Source organism: Podarcis pityusensis, assembly GCF_964106645.2.
Source record: "Podarcis pityusensis genome assembly, chromosome: 6".
Classification (NCBI taxonomy): Eukaryota; Metazoa; Chordata; class Lepidosauria; order Squamata; family Lacertidae; genus Podarcis; species Podarcis pityusensis.
The window spans coordinates 34,873,271-34,889,381 of record NC_138030.1 but is presented as its reverse complement, the minus strand read 5'-3'; the positions used below and the strand labels follow the sequence as shown (position 1 = coordinate 34,889,381).

General features: G+C 41.3%; 1 protein-coding gene across 1 annotated transcript in view; it reads left to right on the top strand.

Annotated features, from left to right (window-relative positions):
• The window catches only part of LRIG2 (leucine rich repeats and immunoglobulin like domains 2), a 46,837-nt gene extending 31,589 nt beyond the window's left edge, over positions 1-15,248 (top strand). The window contains exons 10-18 of the mRNA XM_081009801.1: positions 5-76; positions 203-271; positions 2,762-2,925; positions 4,923-5,243; positions 6,548-6,829; positions 8,406-8,858; positions 9,519-9,668; positions 10,381-10,665; positions 11,141-15,248. Of these exons, the coding sequence (XP_080865927.1) occupies positions 5-76; positions 203-271; positions 2,762-2,925; positions 4,923-5,243; positions 6,548-6,829; positions 8,406-8,858; positions 9,519-9,668; positions 10,381-10,665; positions 11,141-11,370 (2,026 nt within the window). The 3' untranslated portion in view covers positions 11,371-15,248. The remainder of the gene's footprint in view (positions 1-4; positions 77-202; positions 272-2,761; positions 2,926-4,922; positions 5,244-6,547; positions 6,830-8,405; positions 8,859-9,518; positions 9,669-10,380; positions 10,666-11,140) is intronic.
• Positions 15,249-16,111: the final 863 nt, after the last annotated feature.

The following is a 16,111-nucleotide window of genomic DNA, read 5'->3' as shown; positions in this document are numbered from 1 at the left end:
TTAGGATTCTGCAAGGAAACCAGATTAAGTCAATCACAAAGAGAGCATTTTCTAGCCTTCAGGCTCTTGAATATCTGTAAGTATATGTTGCAACCTTTTCTCTGTCAACCAAGTTTTTTCTTCAAATTTGCATGCATCCCAGTTTTCAGAGGTGCAGAACACAATTCACTCATGCAGGCATGATTTTTACTTAATTTTGCAGAGATTTGAACAACAATGCAATAATGTCTATTCAAGAAAGTGCTTTTTCCCAGCCTCTTCTTAAAGAACTGTAAGTATCTAGTCCTACATGTTTTACTTCAATAGAAATGTTACAACTGGTATAAATATTTTACTTGCAAGGCGCTTGTGATCAATAAAAGTGTATTGGAACTCAGTTTCATTTCTTCATGGTCTTTAGTAATACATTCTCAAATGCTCCATTGGTTCTCCTCCCTTGTTCCTGCTGTTGCACCACAGATAAAACAAGCCAAAGTCTTACTTGTCCTGTCTGATAATACGCTTATGGTTAGTTTCCTTGGCTTGTTCTTGGCTTACTCCTCATGGTCTGAGAGAAGCAAACCACTTCTTTCAGGGTTTGGATGACATGACAAGACAGACTCTTGTTTCATCTGCAGCATGGGAGGCATTGGGAATGAATGCCCTGGGAATATTTGAGCAGGGTGCACCAGCACACTGCTTGTTCACATTGAACCATAGTTTGTTTTAAACGATGGCTTAATATAACATGCAAACTGGGCTAACAATATAAATGGCTTTAGAAATTTCCTGACAATTTCAGTTAATGACATAGTACTGGTCTGAAGTACACCACAATCTGTATACGAGTTCATTTTTGCTGTGGAGTATATGCAATACTCTAAAAACAGCCTTAAGTCATACATAAACATTTAAGCTGATAATAGAAGTTCAGGATGGGGGGGAGGGGCTGGTAAAGCTGGTCCTGAAAATATTTGTGGTGTTTCATCTGAGAGGCCAGTGGTTAGAGGACTCTTTTAAGAATGAATATGGAATACCAACTGTTTTCTTACAAAAGAAATGGCGGGATACATATACGGTAAGCCTGATATCTGAAGCAAAATGTTAATATGGTTTGACATCAGAAAACAGAACAGTCCCCCCTCTCTAGCTGCTAGAGTCAAATAACTCAGTTCCACACAAGTTAATTTTCAGGCAGCAACCATCTGTTGAAGCTCTGCATGAAACACAGATATGCAAACAGGTTCATGACACGCCCAGCAAGTCATATTTTTTGGTGGCGTGGAGCATGTGGTGGTTGGCTAGTCAGGTATCTGGTACACCATTCACAGGACTGAGTACCAAGAATTGGCATGAAATGAGTACCTGAAAGTAATACTGTTGAGAAAATGGACAGTGAGGCTTAGGAGAGAAAAATAAGAAAACATCTAGCCTTGCAAGGTAATGAGACAGCTTTGTGTACTTTGAAAGGGCCAAGGTCACAGTGCTTTCTGTGTAATTGGAAAAAGATGGAGAATGCTGTTCCACATTATTTTCTTGTGGAAATTAGTATTTTTCTCTGCCTTGTGAGTAGCTGTTGTCCTCTAAGCATCAGGCTTGTTTTTTCAGAACCCTGCTCTTTCCTTTACAAGCAATATCATATAGGCACTCTCTAAAATGAAGAATATGAAGACTGTTTGTTAAAACTGTTTCTCAGCTAGCTAATTCTTACCAGATGGACTGTAAAATGCAGTCTTGCTGAAGGTTCTTCCCTGCACAGGGTATAGAGATCAAAATTGGCTCTGCACTTGAGCAATTTAGGACCATTTCCTGTGTGTGTTCAGGAAAAAAATTATCAAATGGACTGATACATTACTCTGGGTTTTCACCAGTTACTTTCATACCTGCTGTCAAGAATGGGAGGCATTTTCAGAATTACAGTGTTTGCGAAAGGCATTATTATGAAATCAGTTATATAACCAATAAGATACATGTGTATAATGCAGTGCTAGAAATTGATTTAGTCCCAGAGGTATTCTGCTCAGCATCATCTAAACAGTCAAATTACAGTGTCATGTTTTATTTCTCATAGACTGCTCATTGTTTTGATGGAAATCTTAGGTTTATCCTTGGGGCATGATTGTGGGTGTGGATATAGTTTTTAAGGGTATGGATTGGGATTTATATTCTTTTGCCACATATTTACACTACAGTATATTTTATATTTAAGGCCTGCGATCCCCTGAACTATCTAAAACAGAGATAGGAAACCTGTGGTCCCCTGGAAGCCAGTGACCTTCAACTCCCACAATTTATGGCCATGTGGGGCCATTGGAGTTAGGAGTTCAACATCACCTATAGGGCCAGATGTTCCCTATTGCTGTCTAAAACATAAAGAGCATCTCTTAATCTCTTTTTACCCTCTTGACTTGGTGCATAGTGTGTGTGTGGGGTGTTTCTTCTTACTTGTCCTTTACGTGATTGTACTGCTACTGTCCTGCGAAGGATGCTTTAAAAAAAGTGTTTTGTAGGAAGGTGACCTTTTTGTGGAACAGCCTCTCATTTAGAATAACACATTATATGTGAAGATGGAGAAATGTGAATTTGTTTACAGCAACAAGAGACGCTGAAGCTACTCAAAATACAGTTAGGACTCATTACCAGGCAGTTCACGTATATAGTGTTACAAATACTTTAGCAGATGTATGGGGGAGCGGGGAGATCTGCTTGGTGACTGCAGATGAAGTGTCATTTGCTTACTTACAAAAACTTAGACATTTTCCTTTTGCCTTTACATTTTCAGGGTATTGAACACTAGCAGCTTACTGTGTGACTGCCAGTTGAAATGGCTGCCCCAGTGGCTTAACCACAACCATTTGCAGGATGCTGTCGGTGTCATTTGTGCCCACCCCGAATGGCTGTCTGGCCAGAGCATCCTCAGTGTGAACCCTGAAGACTTCACCTGTGGTTTGTGCTCTTAACGGCTTTATTTATTTACTGCATTTGTATCATAGCTTCCCAGGGCACATTGCCCTTATGACATCTGCCTTGGAAAATAATCATGTGTGAGAGTTGGGGAGAGGGGAAATGGCTTCGCTGACTTGTTCAGTGGATATATTACAATCCTATGCATGTCTAGTCAGACATAAGCCCCATTGAGTTTTGTGTGGCTTACTTTCTGTAAGTGTGTTTTGGATTGCAACCTGAATTGGATTTTCATGGATTGTGATGCCCTCCCTGCAGTGTTACAAGACAACATTTATGCTTCCTGTTTATGTATATTGGACACTCTTGTATCCAGATTCCAGAGATTAACAGGAACACTGGTTCATTTAAAGATACTTCTAGATCATCATCTGTAGGAGTTTTCCCACAGTGGAACCATTATAGCAAGTCACTGTAAATGAGGGGTGGAGAACTTGTGGGCCTCTAGAAGTTGTTGGACTTTGATCTCTCATCAGCCCCAGCCAGCATGACAGAATGTGGGGATTATGGGAGTCATAGTCTAGCAATAACTGAAAGGCCTATGGGAAATCTGTTGTGGAGGGAGAGAGTTAGGGGCAGAGAGTGTGAAAGAAGCCTTTGTTTTGAAGCCAGTGGAATTATGTCATGCTGAAACGTAAAAGCTCTTCCTTTCCCAGGATCTAAGCCAGGGGGTGCCAACCTTCATTTGGCCCATGGGCACATCTCAGAACATAAGAAACTATTGAGGGGACAACCCACCCCACACTACAGCCCCAGCAATTAGACTTGCAAAAAAATAATTGTTTGTTTGTTTGTTTGTTTGTTTTGTTTCAAGCCTAAAGACATTGCTACAATTAGGTTTGCAAGAATCTAATTTTCAAATCTAATTGCGGGTGGGCTACATTTTCTGGGGTTAACTCTTCCTTTCCCCAGCTGTGGCAGTCCTGAAATTTTCCGTCCTCTGTTGCAGAGACTGTAGCCAATAGAAAATTTCTTTCAAGGCTAATTGACAGGTGGGGGTGGGTGGGTGTCACAGTGGTGTCCACACCCAAATTCAGCCCAAGCTGTAATTAGCCTTCAAAAAAAGCCTTCTATTTGCCACAATAAATGACATTTTTTTCAAGGCTAATTGCAGCAGAGAGAGGAGGGTCCCCTCAGGGCTACCAGAAAAGACCTTGACATATGCATGTTGACTACCCCTTAATCCAAAAATCTATTAAGAAGAGGCTGCAGTATTGCTGTTTAGTACTACTGTTGAGTTTTTGCTACTAACTGCAAAGACTTTTAACTGGGTTTTTTAAAAAAAGCAATTGTAGATATTGTAGATATTAGCAATTGTAGATATTAACATTGTAGTCTGGATCTTCTTGAAGTCCTTTAGGCAGGCAGAATCTGAGAGCTTGAGTATCAGGAGCTTTATCTCTCTTCCTACGAAGGGGTACGAGCAACAATTGGCTGCACACAATATGTATGCATTGCCAAAATACTCAGGAAAATGATGAGTGTGTGTTAACAACTAAATTGTAATTAGGGAAGGAAATTAATATTGCCCAGTGAAGTATGGCTTAATTCCTGAAAGTAGGTAGCATTCAGATTGTTAGTTAGCAAACATTGTGACAAGGAAGTGGTAATATCACTTGTGCTGAATGCATAAAGTGGTTCTTTCCCCCTCCAATTGAGATCCACAACTGGGTTTTAAGAGACCTTGCAACTGTCCTTCTGCAGATTTATTCATGTTCATATTCCTTAATGGTGAGTTCTAAGGACTCATGACAAAATCCCTTCATCTTGCAGTGTACCTCTTGCTTATACTCGTAACACTGACAACCTGCTTCATACCCACATAGCCAGTTCTAGTGTGAACACATAGATAATAGAAATCTCTTAGTTTGAGGAATTAAGGGCAAGTGTCACCTCCAGCACAAGCTCAACTGTTACATTCTGCATCAGTATTTGTTAGCTTAGTTACATGCTGAAGAAATGTGATCTGTGTTTCACAGATAACTTTCCCAAGCCACAGATCAGAGTGCATCCTGAGACTGCCATTGCACTAAGAGGCACCAACGTCACCCTGACTTGCAAGGCGGTGAGCAGCAGTGATTCGCCTATGTCCACCACCTGGAGAAAGGACAGTGAAATACTGTATGATGCAGACATTGAGAATTTTGTCAGGTACCAGCAGCAAGATGGTGAAGTACTGGAGTACACCACTCTCCTGCACCTTTTCAATGTGAACTTCACTGACGAAGGAAAATACCAGTGTATCATCTCCAATCACTTTGGATCTAATTATTCCAACAAGGCCAAGTTGACTGTCAATGGTATGCAGTAGTTTTTGTTTTTCCTTTCTACACACACACACACACACACACACACACACACCCCACTAAAACGGTTTGGAAACTTTGGATAGTTCACTCAGAGGTCTAAAGGAAAGGCACCCCCAGAGGTCTTCTCTTTTGTTAATCCACTAGAGCAGGGGTCAGCAAACTTTTTCAGCAGGGAGCCAGTCCACCGTCCCTCAGACCTTGTGGGGGGCCAGACTGTATTTTGAAAAAAAATATGAATGAATTCCTATGCCCCACAAATAACCCAGAGATGCATTATAAATAAAAGCACACATTCTACTCATGTAAAAACACTAGGCAGGCCCCACAAATAACCCAGAGATGCATTTTAAACAAAAGGACACATTCTACTCATGTAAAAACATGCTGATTCCCAGACCGTCCGTGAGCCGGATTTAGAAGGCGATTGGGCCTGATCCGGCCCCCAGGCCTTAGTTTGCCTACCCATGCACTAGGGAAGCTGAAGACATTGGAATAGTTTTGGATGTAAAAAAGCTTGGATTGCACAAGTCCCCAGAGACTCCTCCTAACCAGACATAGAGAGCTGCCCAAACAGCAGCATTTCCCCCGAGCATTTTCTAGTTTGGAAATGAGCAGTGTTCGTACCAGCTGCAATCTCTTTGTGCACAGATTTATCAATCCAAAACTGCCTCTTTAGAACTAGTCCATGTCTAAGAAGCAGCTTCAGCTGCTTATTATGCTAGGCAAATAAAGATTCTCTCTTGCCTTGCTAAAGGTGCAGCCAGTTTCAAATTATTCCCTTGTGTACTACCCTTTACTAAATGAAAGCAGCCTAATGGGGTTGTCTTTGCCAGGGCAGGTTTTTACTTACCTTTGGCTGAATTAAAATAACTCACATCCGTTGTAATCAGTATTAATGGGTGTAAGAGGGACAGAAAGAGAGCTCTCGAGGGGTGGCATATTCAAAAAAGACAAAAAATCATTTGTCTCTCCTGTGAAAAAATGTTAAAACTTCTGCAAGCAACCTCATTCAAGAAAAAAGCTCAAACATGATGAGGACTCACAAGCTTGCTGTGTGCCAATTTATTTATTTCTTTTAAAGAAAGGTTAGGTGTAACATCCTCCTTTCTCGTGAGATCTGAATTGCTGTTTAGGGTGGTTTTTAAGAGCAGTAAGCTAGAATTCTTACAGATCTAAATTAAAGAGCTTGAAGAACTTAACAAGGGTTATGCCCATTCTTAACAAAGTGAGTTAGGGATGCTGTGATTAGTATTAGGAAACCTTACTTGGTTATTTTAATGTATGTCTTCATTCAGAGCTGCCTTCTTTTGTGAAAACTCCAATGGATCTAACAATCCGGACTAGAGCCGTAGCTAAATTGGAATGTGCTGCAGAAGGCCATCCACCACCTCAGATTTCCTGGCAGAAAGATGGAGGCACAGACTTCCCTGCAGCTCGTGAAAGGCGCATGCATGTGATGCCAGAAGACGATGTCTTTTTCATAGCAAATGTGAAAATAGAAGATATGGGCATCTACAGCTGCATGGCACAAAATGTGGCCGGGAGTCTATCGGCAAATGCCACATTGACAGTGTTAGGTAAGCAAATTATTGAAGCCTTCATGGGTTATTTGATTACTGTATATTTTCATGCTTGTAATTGGTGGTATTTTTGTGGGCTGCCTGAATGCTCTGACTGCAGGAGGAGTAAAGTTCACGCACTTCATCCTCATCTCCGTTCACCATGTGGAGAAGGTAACACCCAATCTTGAAAGCCCATGCTTATCTGAACATGGCATTACATTAGTACCCAAGGTACTCAAATTACTAAAGGATAGTTTCAATATCTGGGATTATAGTAGGCCAGATGTTCAGATAAGTACAGGATATCACAGTTTAGATGTTTCCTATTCTGATGAGAAGATAATTGAATCGTAGAATTGTAGAGCTGGAAGGGACCGTGAGAGTTATCCAGTCCAACCCCTTGCAATGCAGATACAGTGGTACCTCAGGTTACATTACATACGCTTCAGGTTACAGACTCCGCTAACCCAGAAATAGCACCTCGGGTTAAGAACTTTGCTTCAGGATGAGAACAGAAATCGTGCTCCAGCGGCGCGGCAGCAGCAGGAGGCCCCACTAGCTAAAGTGGTGCTTCAGGTTAAGAACAGTTTCAGGTTAAGAACAGACCTCCAGAACAAATTAAGTACTTAACCCGAGGTACCACTGTATCTTTTTGCCCAATATAAGACTCAAACCCATGACCCTGAGATTAAGAGTCTCATGCTCTACCGACTGAGCTATCCCACAGGCAAATGAAGGAAGCATACAAGGAGGAGGAGGAAGCCTACAAGTCTGAGAACTGCTCTAAGTCTCACCTTATTTGAGGGGTAGGAACAAACTTCGGAGATAGGTTAATTGAATCAGCTTCACCTACTGGTTTGGATTTGCTAAAGTTATGTGGTGCTTTTCAAAAGTAGTTTTGAGCTCATTCCAGTGGATGCAATTGCAGCATTGAAAAGGGACACCACAATTTTCTCCTTCCTTTTTTGTTTGATTTACAGTCTGGGAAGAAGCTGGTCTGGTATTTCCCATAAAAAAAAAATTCTAACACAAATAATTCAAGAGCATTTGTTTTTAGTATGGTTGCCTGCTGCTGACCCACTTAATTTTGGATAATTTGAAAGAGATCTGGTTTAATATGCTGTCACTGCTGTGCTCTTCTGTTCTAAGTTTTTAGATACAGACTCTGTATAGGGCATGCATGTGCAGTAAGAATTTAATTAAACAAATGATACATCCCCCTAAAACTGATTTGTCTTTAGAAAACCAAGAACTCTTTTAAAGGTGGCTGTTCTCATACTCCCAAGAGCTTTGGCTTATGAACTGGACAAAGTCTGTAATTAAGCAGAACACCCCCAGACACTTTCAGCAGAGGTAGTTAAACAGTGGCTGACTGGAGTTGTAATTCCACAATAATTTGAAGGCCACAGGTTAGCCACACCAGGCCTAAAACACACACATTCCCCTTTTATTTTGTTCATGACCTACATTGCTGTCAGATCAGTTTTCAAAATCACAATCTGCATATATGTAGCAGCGTATCTTTGGTTTCATGCAGTTGTCATTGTAATTCTGTAGCATTAAATTTAATCTGGTCCTTTTTTGTGTTCAGAAACACCTTCGTTTGTCAGGCCCCTGGAAGACAGGACTGTGGCCCAAGGTGAAACAGCAGTGTTGCAGTGCATTGCTAGTGGCAGTCCTGCCCCTCGCCTTAACTGGACCAAAGATGATGGGCCTCTCACAGTAACAGAACGACATTTTTTTGCTGCCGCCAATCAACTCCTCATCATTGTAGATGCTGGATTAGAGGATGCTGGAAAATACACTTGCATAATGTCCAATACACTTGGCACAGTGCGTGGCCATATTTACCTGAATGTCATATCCTCACCAAACTGCGACTCTTCCCAAACTTCTCAAAGTGGCATGGAAGAAGATGGTTGGACGACAGTTGGCATTGTGATAATTGTTGTAGTCTGCTGCGTTGTGGGCACCTCCTTGATATGGGTTATTGTTATCTACCATATGAGAAGGAAGAGTGAAGACTACAGCATCACTAGCACAGGTAAGGAGCACTCGACATAAGTATGTGTGTTTTGATAAGGGATTGGAGTCATTCAGCTCAGCATGACCAGAAGAAAATCCTGTGTTATGGTTAGGAGTTTTGGTATGTGGTCTCTTTGCCAAGGTGGTTCTTCATTTGGAAAATAGCCTGACAATCTGATGGAGAGGGTAATGGATATTATATGCACATAGGTATGGACAGTCTCTGATACCATGTAACAGTTAAATGAGCAAAGGGACAAAGTAGGGGTTGTATAGGAGAGTATTGCAAAGCAGTAAATGAGCATAGGCAGGATTTAGTCTGGCTGCTTGTGATGATCTTGTAGCTTTTCAACGAAGCCACAGAATTTGAGAGAGAAATTGCCATCATAAATGGCAAAGTTCAGAATATTGGTTCATTATGCTTTGACAAAGGGGTGTTGTATCGCAGTGGGGAAATTTCATTTTTGTGGTTGTGAAAGATTGCCATAAATCAGCATTAGAAAAGAATAAAAGGAAAATATTCCTAGGAACTGCATTCTATCCCCACAAGGTGACCGTTATTTACTTGTATACTGTGAGGTCTATGTGAGCACCATCATTTTTACAGACATCTGCTGGATGATTTTGTTGCCATAGCAAAAATGCAGTATAATATTGCTGTTGTTTTTTTCTCTTCCAGAGGAGGTAAATTTACCTACTGACATTCCCAGTTACTTATCCTCCCAAGGGACTCTGTCAGAGCCACAGGAAGGCTATAGTAATTCTGAAGCAGGAAGCAACCAGCAACTTATGCCTCCCTCCAACGGATATGTGCACAAAGGCACAGATGGTAAGCCCTGATTCTCTTGATCAGAGGTGGACAGAAAATAGATCATGGTCCACTGGCCAGTTTCTAGTGGCTCACCAAGTGCCTGCTAGTTGCTGAAGTTATTGCAAAGAATGCTGGACTTTGTGGTGCTTGATGTGATCAAGCAAAACACTTTTTGCATTCTTAAGCAAAAGTGCATGCTCAAAGCATAACTTATGTGTTAAGTGATCCCAGCATGAGACTTCACTTGCTACATCGCTGAAAGTCCCCTCTGCCTTCCTTTCTACTTCTGTTGGCTTATCACAGTTAGCCTCAAGGGAGCAGATATCTTCTCAAATAACCAGGTACTTGTACCAAATTCATGCTCACAGCTTCTATCCTGTGTAGGCAAATTGTCAAATACTGTAATCAACACACACCCACGCTCTCTGTTTTTTGTGTTCCTGTGCTTCTTTTAAAAAAAAACAAAAAACCCTAAGTGCTACTATGTTAACTGTGATGGGGGAAAGAGTCCTTTCCCTTTCAGCAAATGTGTAGAAGTGCCTCACTCGTTGACTTTTATTTTGAAGCTTTCTTCTTGGGGCTGTGACACTTGCTGATAAGCCAGCCAGTTGGCTCAAAGGACTGCCATCTCTGCAAGCTAGGCTTTATGCTTCTGCCATCTTGTAAGGGTCTATAGTGATGACCCATGCCAGAATATTCTGCTAACTACCCACTATTTTGCTTCCACTAGGTGGCACAGGGCCATTGGTAATCTGCTCAGATTGCTATGACAATGCCAACATCTACTCCAGAACCAGAGAATATTGTCCTTACACATACATCACCGAAGATGACCCACTTGATCAAACGCTTTCCAGCCTAATGGTGCAGATGTCTAAAGAGCCCTATCCAGTATGCCCCCAGCATGAAGCCATCACTCTGGATAGTCTCTCAGGTGACAGAGACATGTCTGTTTTCCTTAACAATCAAGACAGACTACATGAGAGGAAGCCATGCTCTCAACCATGCAGCAGTGGTAAGTGGTGTATTTTGATGCTATTGTATCTTGATTTTAAAATTATTCCATTTTCAGCTGAATAAGAGCAAGGCAGTCTGTCACAGAACAGATAGTTAAAGTACTAAGTGGCTGCATTACAAAATAAAATCAAACATTCTGCTTTCAATATGATATGATATGGTATGTGATATGATACAAGTATTCCTTAATGCGTATATTCTTAACACTTGCTTCAGCTCACTTAGAAATCTGTTCTGGTTTTTGCAGGTTCAAAAGAATATTCTTGTGGTTGTGTTTTTGTAGGGAGCCTCTTGTTTCTGAGGCTTGTGTTTGTTGGTTCTAGCAATAATTTTGCAATATTAGGAAGAGCAAAACCAGTTTGACTTAATAATGTGCCTCTCACTGCCAGAATTTCAGAGACAATGGAGAACCGTTGTGCTGGGAGCTTTCTTCATAAATTCAGTCTTTCTTTTTTTTCATTTTCCTTCCACAGATCCTTTTCAGCTGCCTTTATGGGGCATCAATAAAGATATGGGATCATTGCATCCTCACTTCTCAACTCAACCAAAGACCCATGAGGTGCCTCGAGTTCTGCAAAGTGAATGCATCACAGAGACTGAACGTGAGCAAGCTATTTCCCCCAAACCTTGCCACAGGTTACATGAACATAACTTTGACTTTAACAGGACTCGGAACATACAGGAACATCATGAAGCTACATAAAATGCATCAAAAGTAAGAAGCCTTAGCAGCAGGCTTGGAGTTAACAGTATCTTTACTACCTCAGGTTTGGCCTCATGGTCAAAGATGTTCCATGCTTGCAACAGAGGCTTACAGAACAATCTTAGGCATCTCTACCCAGAAGTAAGTCTCTTTCAAGTTAAATGGGTCCTACTCCCAGGTGTATGTGTGTAGCATTGCAGCATCAGTGGACAAAATCAGTGACTACAAGCTACAAGTAAAGAGGGAAAAAGGAATGACAGAGTCCTTTCCTTCTGTTCTGCATAAGATGTGCACAAGGCTCAACAGTCTAATGAACTGAATGGTGGGCAGAAAAGAATAAAGGATACATAGCAATGGACATGATAAATGAGAGGTTTTTGTTTGCCTGGGAGCAATCCCCTGAAAGCGTCACAGATGTTGTTTCCTGCTGAAGAAATAAACTTGTAAGAGCCCATTTTCAAGATCCCTCAGTAATCGTAAGCATGAAGCACTTGATTGACTTATATTCTCCTCCTGATGACTAGTAGGGACTCATATCATTGTGCCCAATCACAAACTTACTCTACCCTTTCTGTGAATAAATACTTCAGTTGTAAATACATTTGCATAATATAAATATTTTGTATACACTACTAAACACATTCAGGCTGAAATGTTAAAAAACACTATGCCAAAAACTACATATTGTCCTGTCATTTGGACGTTCGCTGACCAGATATTATAAATGGCTTGTTTCCTAGGATTGAAGGCTTGAGGGCCAGTTTATACAATCATCTTTTGCACACGATGGTTATACTTACCATATGATACTTGGTTTGTAGAAGTTTTCATTATGTGATGGCTCTTCACACATTTTTTGTCTTAGGTGTGGGTAGTAGCTGTCTTGCATGGGGCTTTCATGTGAACTGGTCCATACCAGGGCAAGCCCAAGTCATTGTGCTACCTGAGGTGGAAGGAAAACATGGTGCCCCTGCCCCTTTTCTGTACAGAAGCCAAATGGATTGATGGTTGAACACTGGCAGTGGGCAGCATCCCTGTCACATCTGAGGGCAACAGACTAGCTAAGAAGTGCAGGGTAAGCCATGGGGGCACTCAAATGTGTGTATTCCAACACTGCACTGCTGCTACCCTTTCCCCAGCTTCTGCTGCCTGAGGCAGCCATCTCATTCTACCTAATGGTGGGGCTGGCCTTGCAGAGGAGCAGAAACAAGGTTAGATATATGTAATTTGGGCACCAAACTTAGCTCAAGTGTTTTCCTGTGTCAGTTACTGTTGAAAGTCTCAGGTAAATGAGCTGTCAAGTTGGGTCATTTTCTAAAATTCACGACTGCTGTGAAAGATTAACACCATGGCAGCACTGTGTCCTAGAGATTAGAAAGATGGAAGTGATAACGTCTATATGTGGATGAGCCGTCAAAGGTTAGGTAGAACTTTTATATCTCAAATAATGCTTTCCGGTGAGATCTGAGAGAAATCAAGTGTCGGACATACATGGGTCTTCAGATTTAATGAGGCGAACACCTGTAGCTAACCAGAGGAAATATTGGTTATTCCAGCTGTCACAGCACGAATGGAAATGAATTTCTCACCCTTCAAACATGCTGTTGTACCCCAAATTGTCTCCTATAGCACATGATCAAAAGTAAGGGGATTTGGGGAGAAATTGCAAGCAAAGAAATGTTAACTCAGGGTAAAGAAGGTCAAACTATTAGTTCTTGCTAATCTTAACATGCTGTGACATTTTGGGGTTCTAGAGTGCAGCTTGAAGACATCCTGCAAGCTGTAAACATGGAATTAGATATAATTATATTATCTATGGCCTGGCATGTTCTTAAGTCGGAACAAAACACATGAAAAACTATATATGCAGATTAGCCACAACTCCTGTTCTGTGCAGCAATCTTTCCATACAGCCCAGTAAAAGGTGTTAACTGGACTGTTTGGGTGTCATTTTATATTAAGATGATGTGGGTAAGAAAGTCCTGCCAGGACAATCGAGATCCTAGTTAAGTTAACTTATTTGCATACAGCTCATTATGAATCAGACTGGGCCAGGTTGATTGCAGGCTTCCTTTTAGTAGTTAGAATTCTGGGATTCTCTTATGGCTGTGTATCCTCTTACATGAAGCCGGAGTTCTAGCTGAGAACAACTGTACTTTCTTCTTCCTTTGTACTTAAGAATCCCCAGAGGGCTTGTCCCAGTTACAGCAAGAGCCCAGCCAGGCACCTAAGTTATACAAGTGCAAACTCATTTCATGGCAGTTCCTTGCCTTTATTTTATTGGCAGTAGTGGATAGTGCCAACTCTCATGCTGCTTATACCTGCTTTATATTACGCCCAAAAGTCTTACAGGGTTCTAAAGCAGGAGCCTTCAAAAGTGTCTTAAACATCTAAAGCCAAGTCAGCTTGTGGTCCACAAGAAGCCTAAATCCGCTCTTTCTCGGAGCAGAGAGATGTAGCCATCTATCTTTGTCTCTGCCAGGTGTTTGCTTCACAGTACTGAATGTATATGACCAGCATTAGAGTATCACTGCTAACTGCTGCCTCCTTCACTGCTTGATGCCTTATTGTCTGTGATAGCCCATATCTGATCTATAGCAGCAAAAGTGAAAATACTGGATATGCAATATTTGGGTGGGGAGAGGGAGGAGGAGAGCCATTCTATCATTCACAGAACAAAGGCACTTTAGTCTCAGATGTCAGGGGATTTGGTCTTAGGCCAAGAGTTGTGCAAGAGAAGTGTCTTTCATTTAGACAGCCCCTTGTGAAGTACTACGTGCTTTTAAGGGTAAGAGTAATGCAGTAGCTAAAGCTGATCTGGTCTGCTTCACATCTTTTGAAGAAAGGGCAACTGGCATGAATTGCTCTTTTGTAATCCAAGTCAAAAGTGTGTCATGATGTCACGCTGTGGTTAAAATCATTCATTAATGGAAAGCTGTACTGCAGTGGTATCTCATGTTGCTGATTCTGCATGTACAGCAGCACATGCCTCCAGTTAAAGCATTCCTCTCCTGCCTGATATAAAGCTGTTCCAGTAAATGAGCACTTGCAGCTCTCTTCCCACCCACCCACCCCCACCCACCCCAAAAAAGTTAGGGCGGCTTGACTTTCCCATAGAAAATCCGGTATGCCTTATTCAGGTTTTAGGAAAGAGGCTGGCAAAGTGTACAGTGACAAGGTCTCATCCTGTATCAACATGCATTACTGGAGTGAGATATGCCAGGATTCAAATGAACTATGGCATAAATGGTGCTGAGTGTTCACGCTAGAAACTTAAAAGCATAAATACAGAGAGAAATTTACCAGCCCAAGCCTTTTCGTCAGTCACTCAGCTTCAGTTCTTTACCATCGTGGCAAGATTGTTGTGTAAAGTAATTCACAGAGGTTTAGAGGAGGGATGGGATTTAGCAGTAGAGCTGGATCTTTGAGCTGAGCTGAGAATACTCCTGCACGCAGAGGAAAGAATCTAAGAATTGTGAAGTGCCTCATTCTATGTGTGGTATAAATTGTGGGGGGTGGGGGGACTCCTTGGGTGAATTTTCCCTCTCATTCTAAAATAAGAGGCACTGTAAGGGATACTGTTTGGGGCTGAAGCAAGGGCACTTAATTTTGAAACATGCTTCACCCATCTCTTCTCTGTTTAAATTGATGGGAGGAAAGTTCTTTCCACTGACTAATACTTCGATTTTTGCCAATGCCAAAGTAATTGTAGCTGGACATTTCTAAGGCAGCACAAACCAATGCCTCCTTGCTTGCAGCTGTCATTTCCTTGTATCTATTTATATTTTTCTCACTTATCAGAATGTATATTTTGTATAGCATGTGTAATATGTTTGTCTATTGTAATATACCTTCATCCAATAAAGAGACACAGTGAACTCCTTGGTTTTTCATGGTAAATATAGAGGAAGAGGAAAGTCTTACAAATAACTAAGTGCGTAGTCCATTTCTTGTGTCCAGTATGAATATATTTTACACTTGTACTGAAGGAATGAGTTCCTGTTGAATGTTATTTCTGTTCCTTGGAATGTTGGTAACTTGTAAGTGGCTGTCCTGAGCATGCTGAATAACTAGAGTGAGTCTGAACTTGATTTTTATCCACTCCTGAGCCTTGATTTCCAGTGACATCATAATAAGCTACCACCATGAAAAAAGAGACTTTAGGTAGCTGCTACAGCCTTGAAATTACATTGGGAAGACATGGGTATTTCACTTATCTGTTAAAGCCACTGGCATATGTTGAAAAGAATTGTCTGCAAATGATATGAACATATTGCAAGGCTATGAGTACTAGGCTGTCAATGTTGCTATAAATAAGTTGCTACCCCATAATTACTTTCAGGGCTTCTCATAAGCATAATGAAGAAAGGAGGCAGGCATAAAACTTCAATATGCACCCAACGTCTGAGTACCAGTGAAAGTGTATACCAAAGTTTCTATTTGCTGTAATGTTGGCATGTGGACCCCAACAAATGAGAGTCCTAAAGAATTTTCTGGCTTATAGCACCCAGATACTTGGATGCTATGAAGCTGTGCAGCTCCTCACCTTCAGCTTGGATCAAGAAAGCAACTCACGCTATAGATTTAATTGGGCAAGACAGCGTTGTATGCAGAATTAGCCATTCAATTTGAAATATATGTGGAGGAAGAAGCAGTTCAGCATGTAACTAAAATTGGCCTTTAGTGTGGGTTGAGTTGTGCTTCGCTAACAGACTTTGCTCTGTGTTCACTTTGACATCTG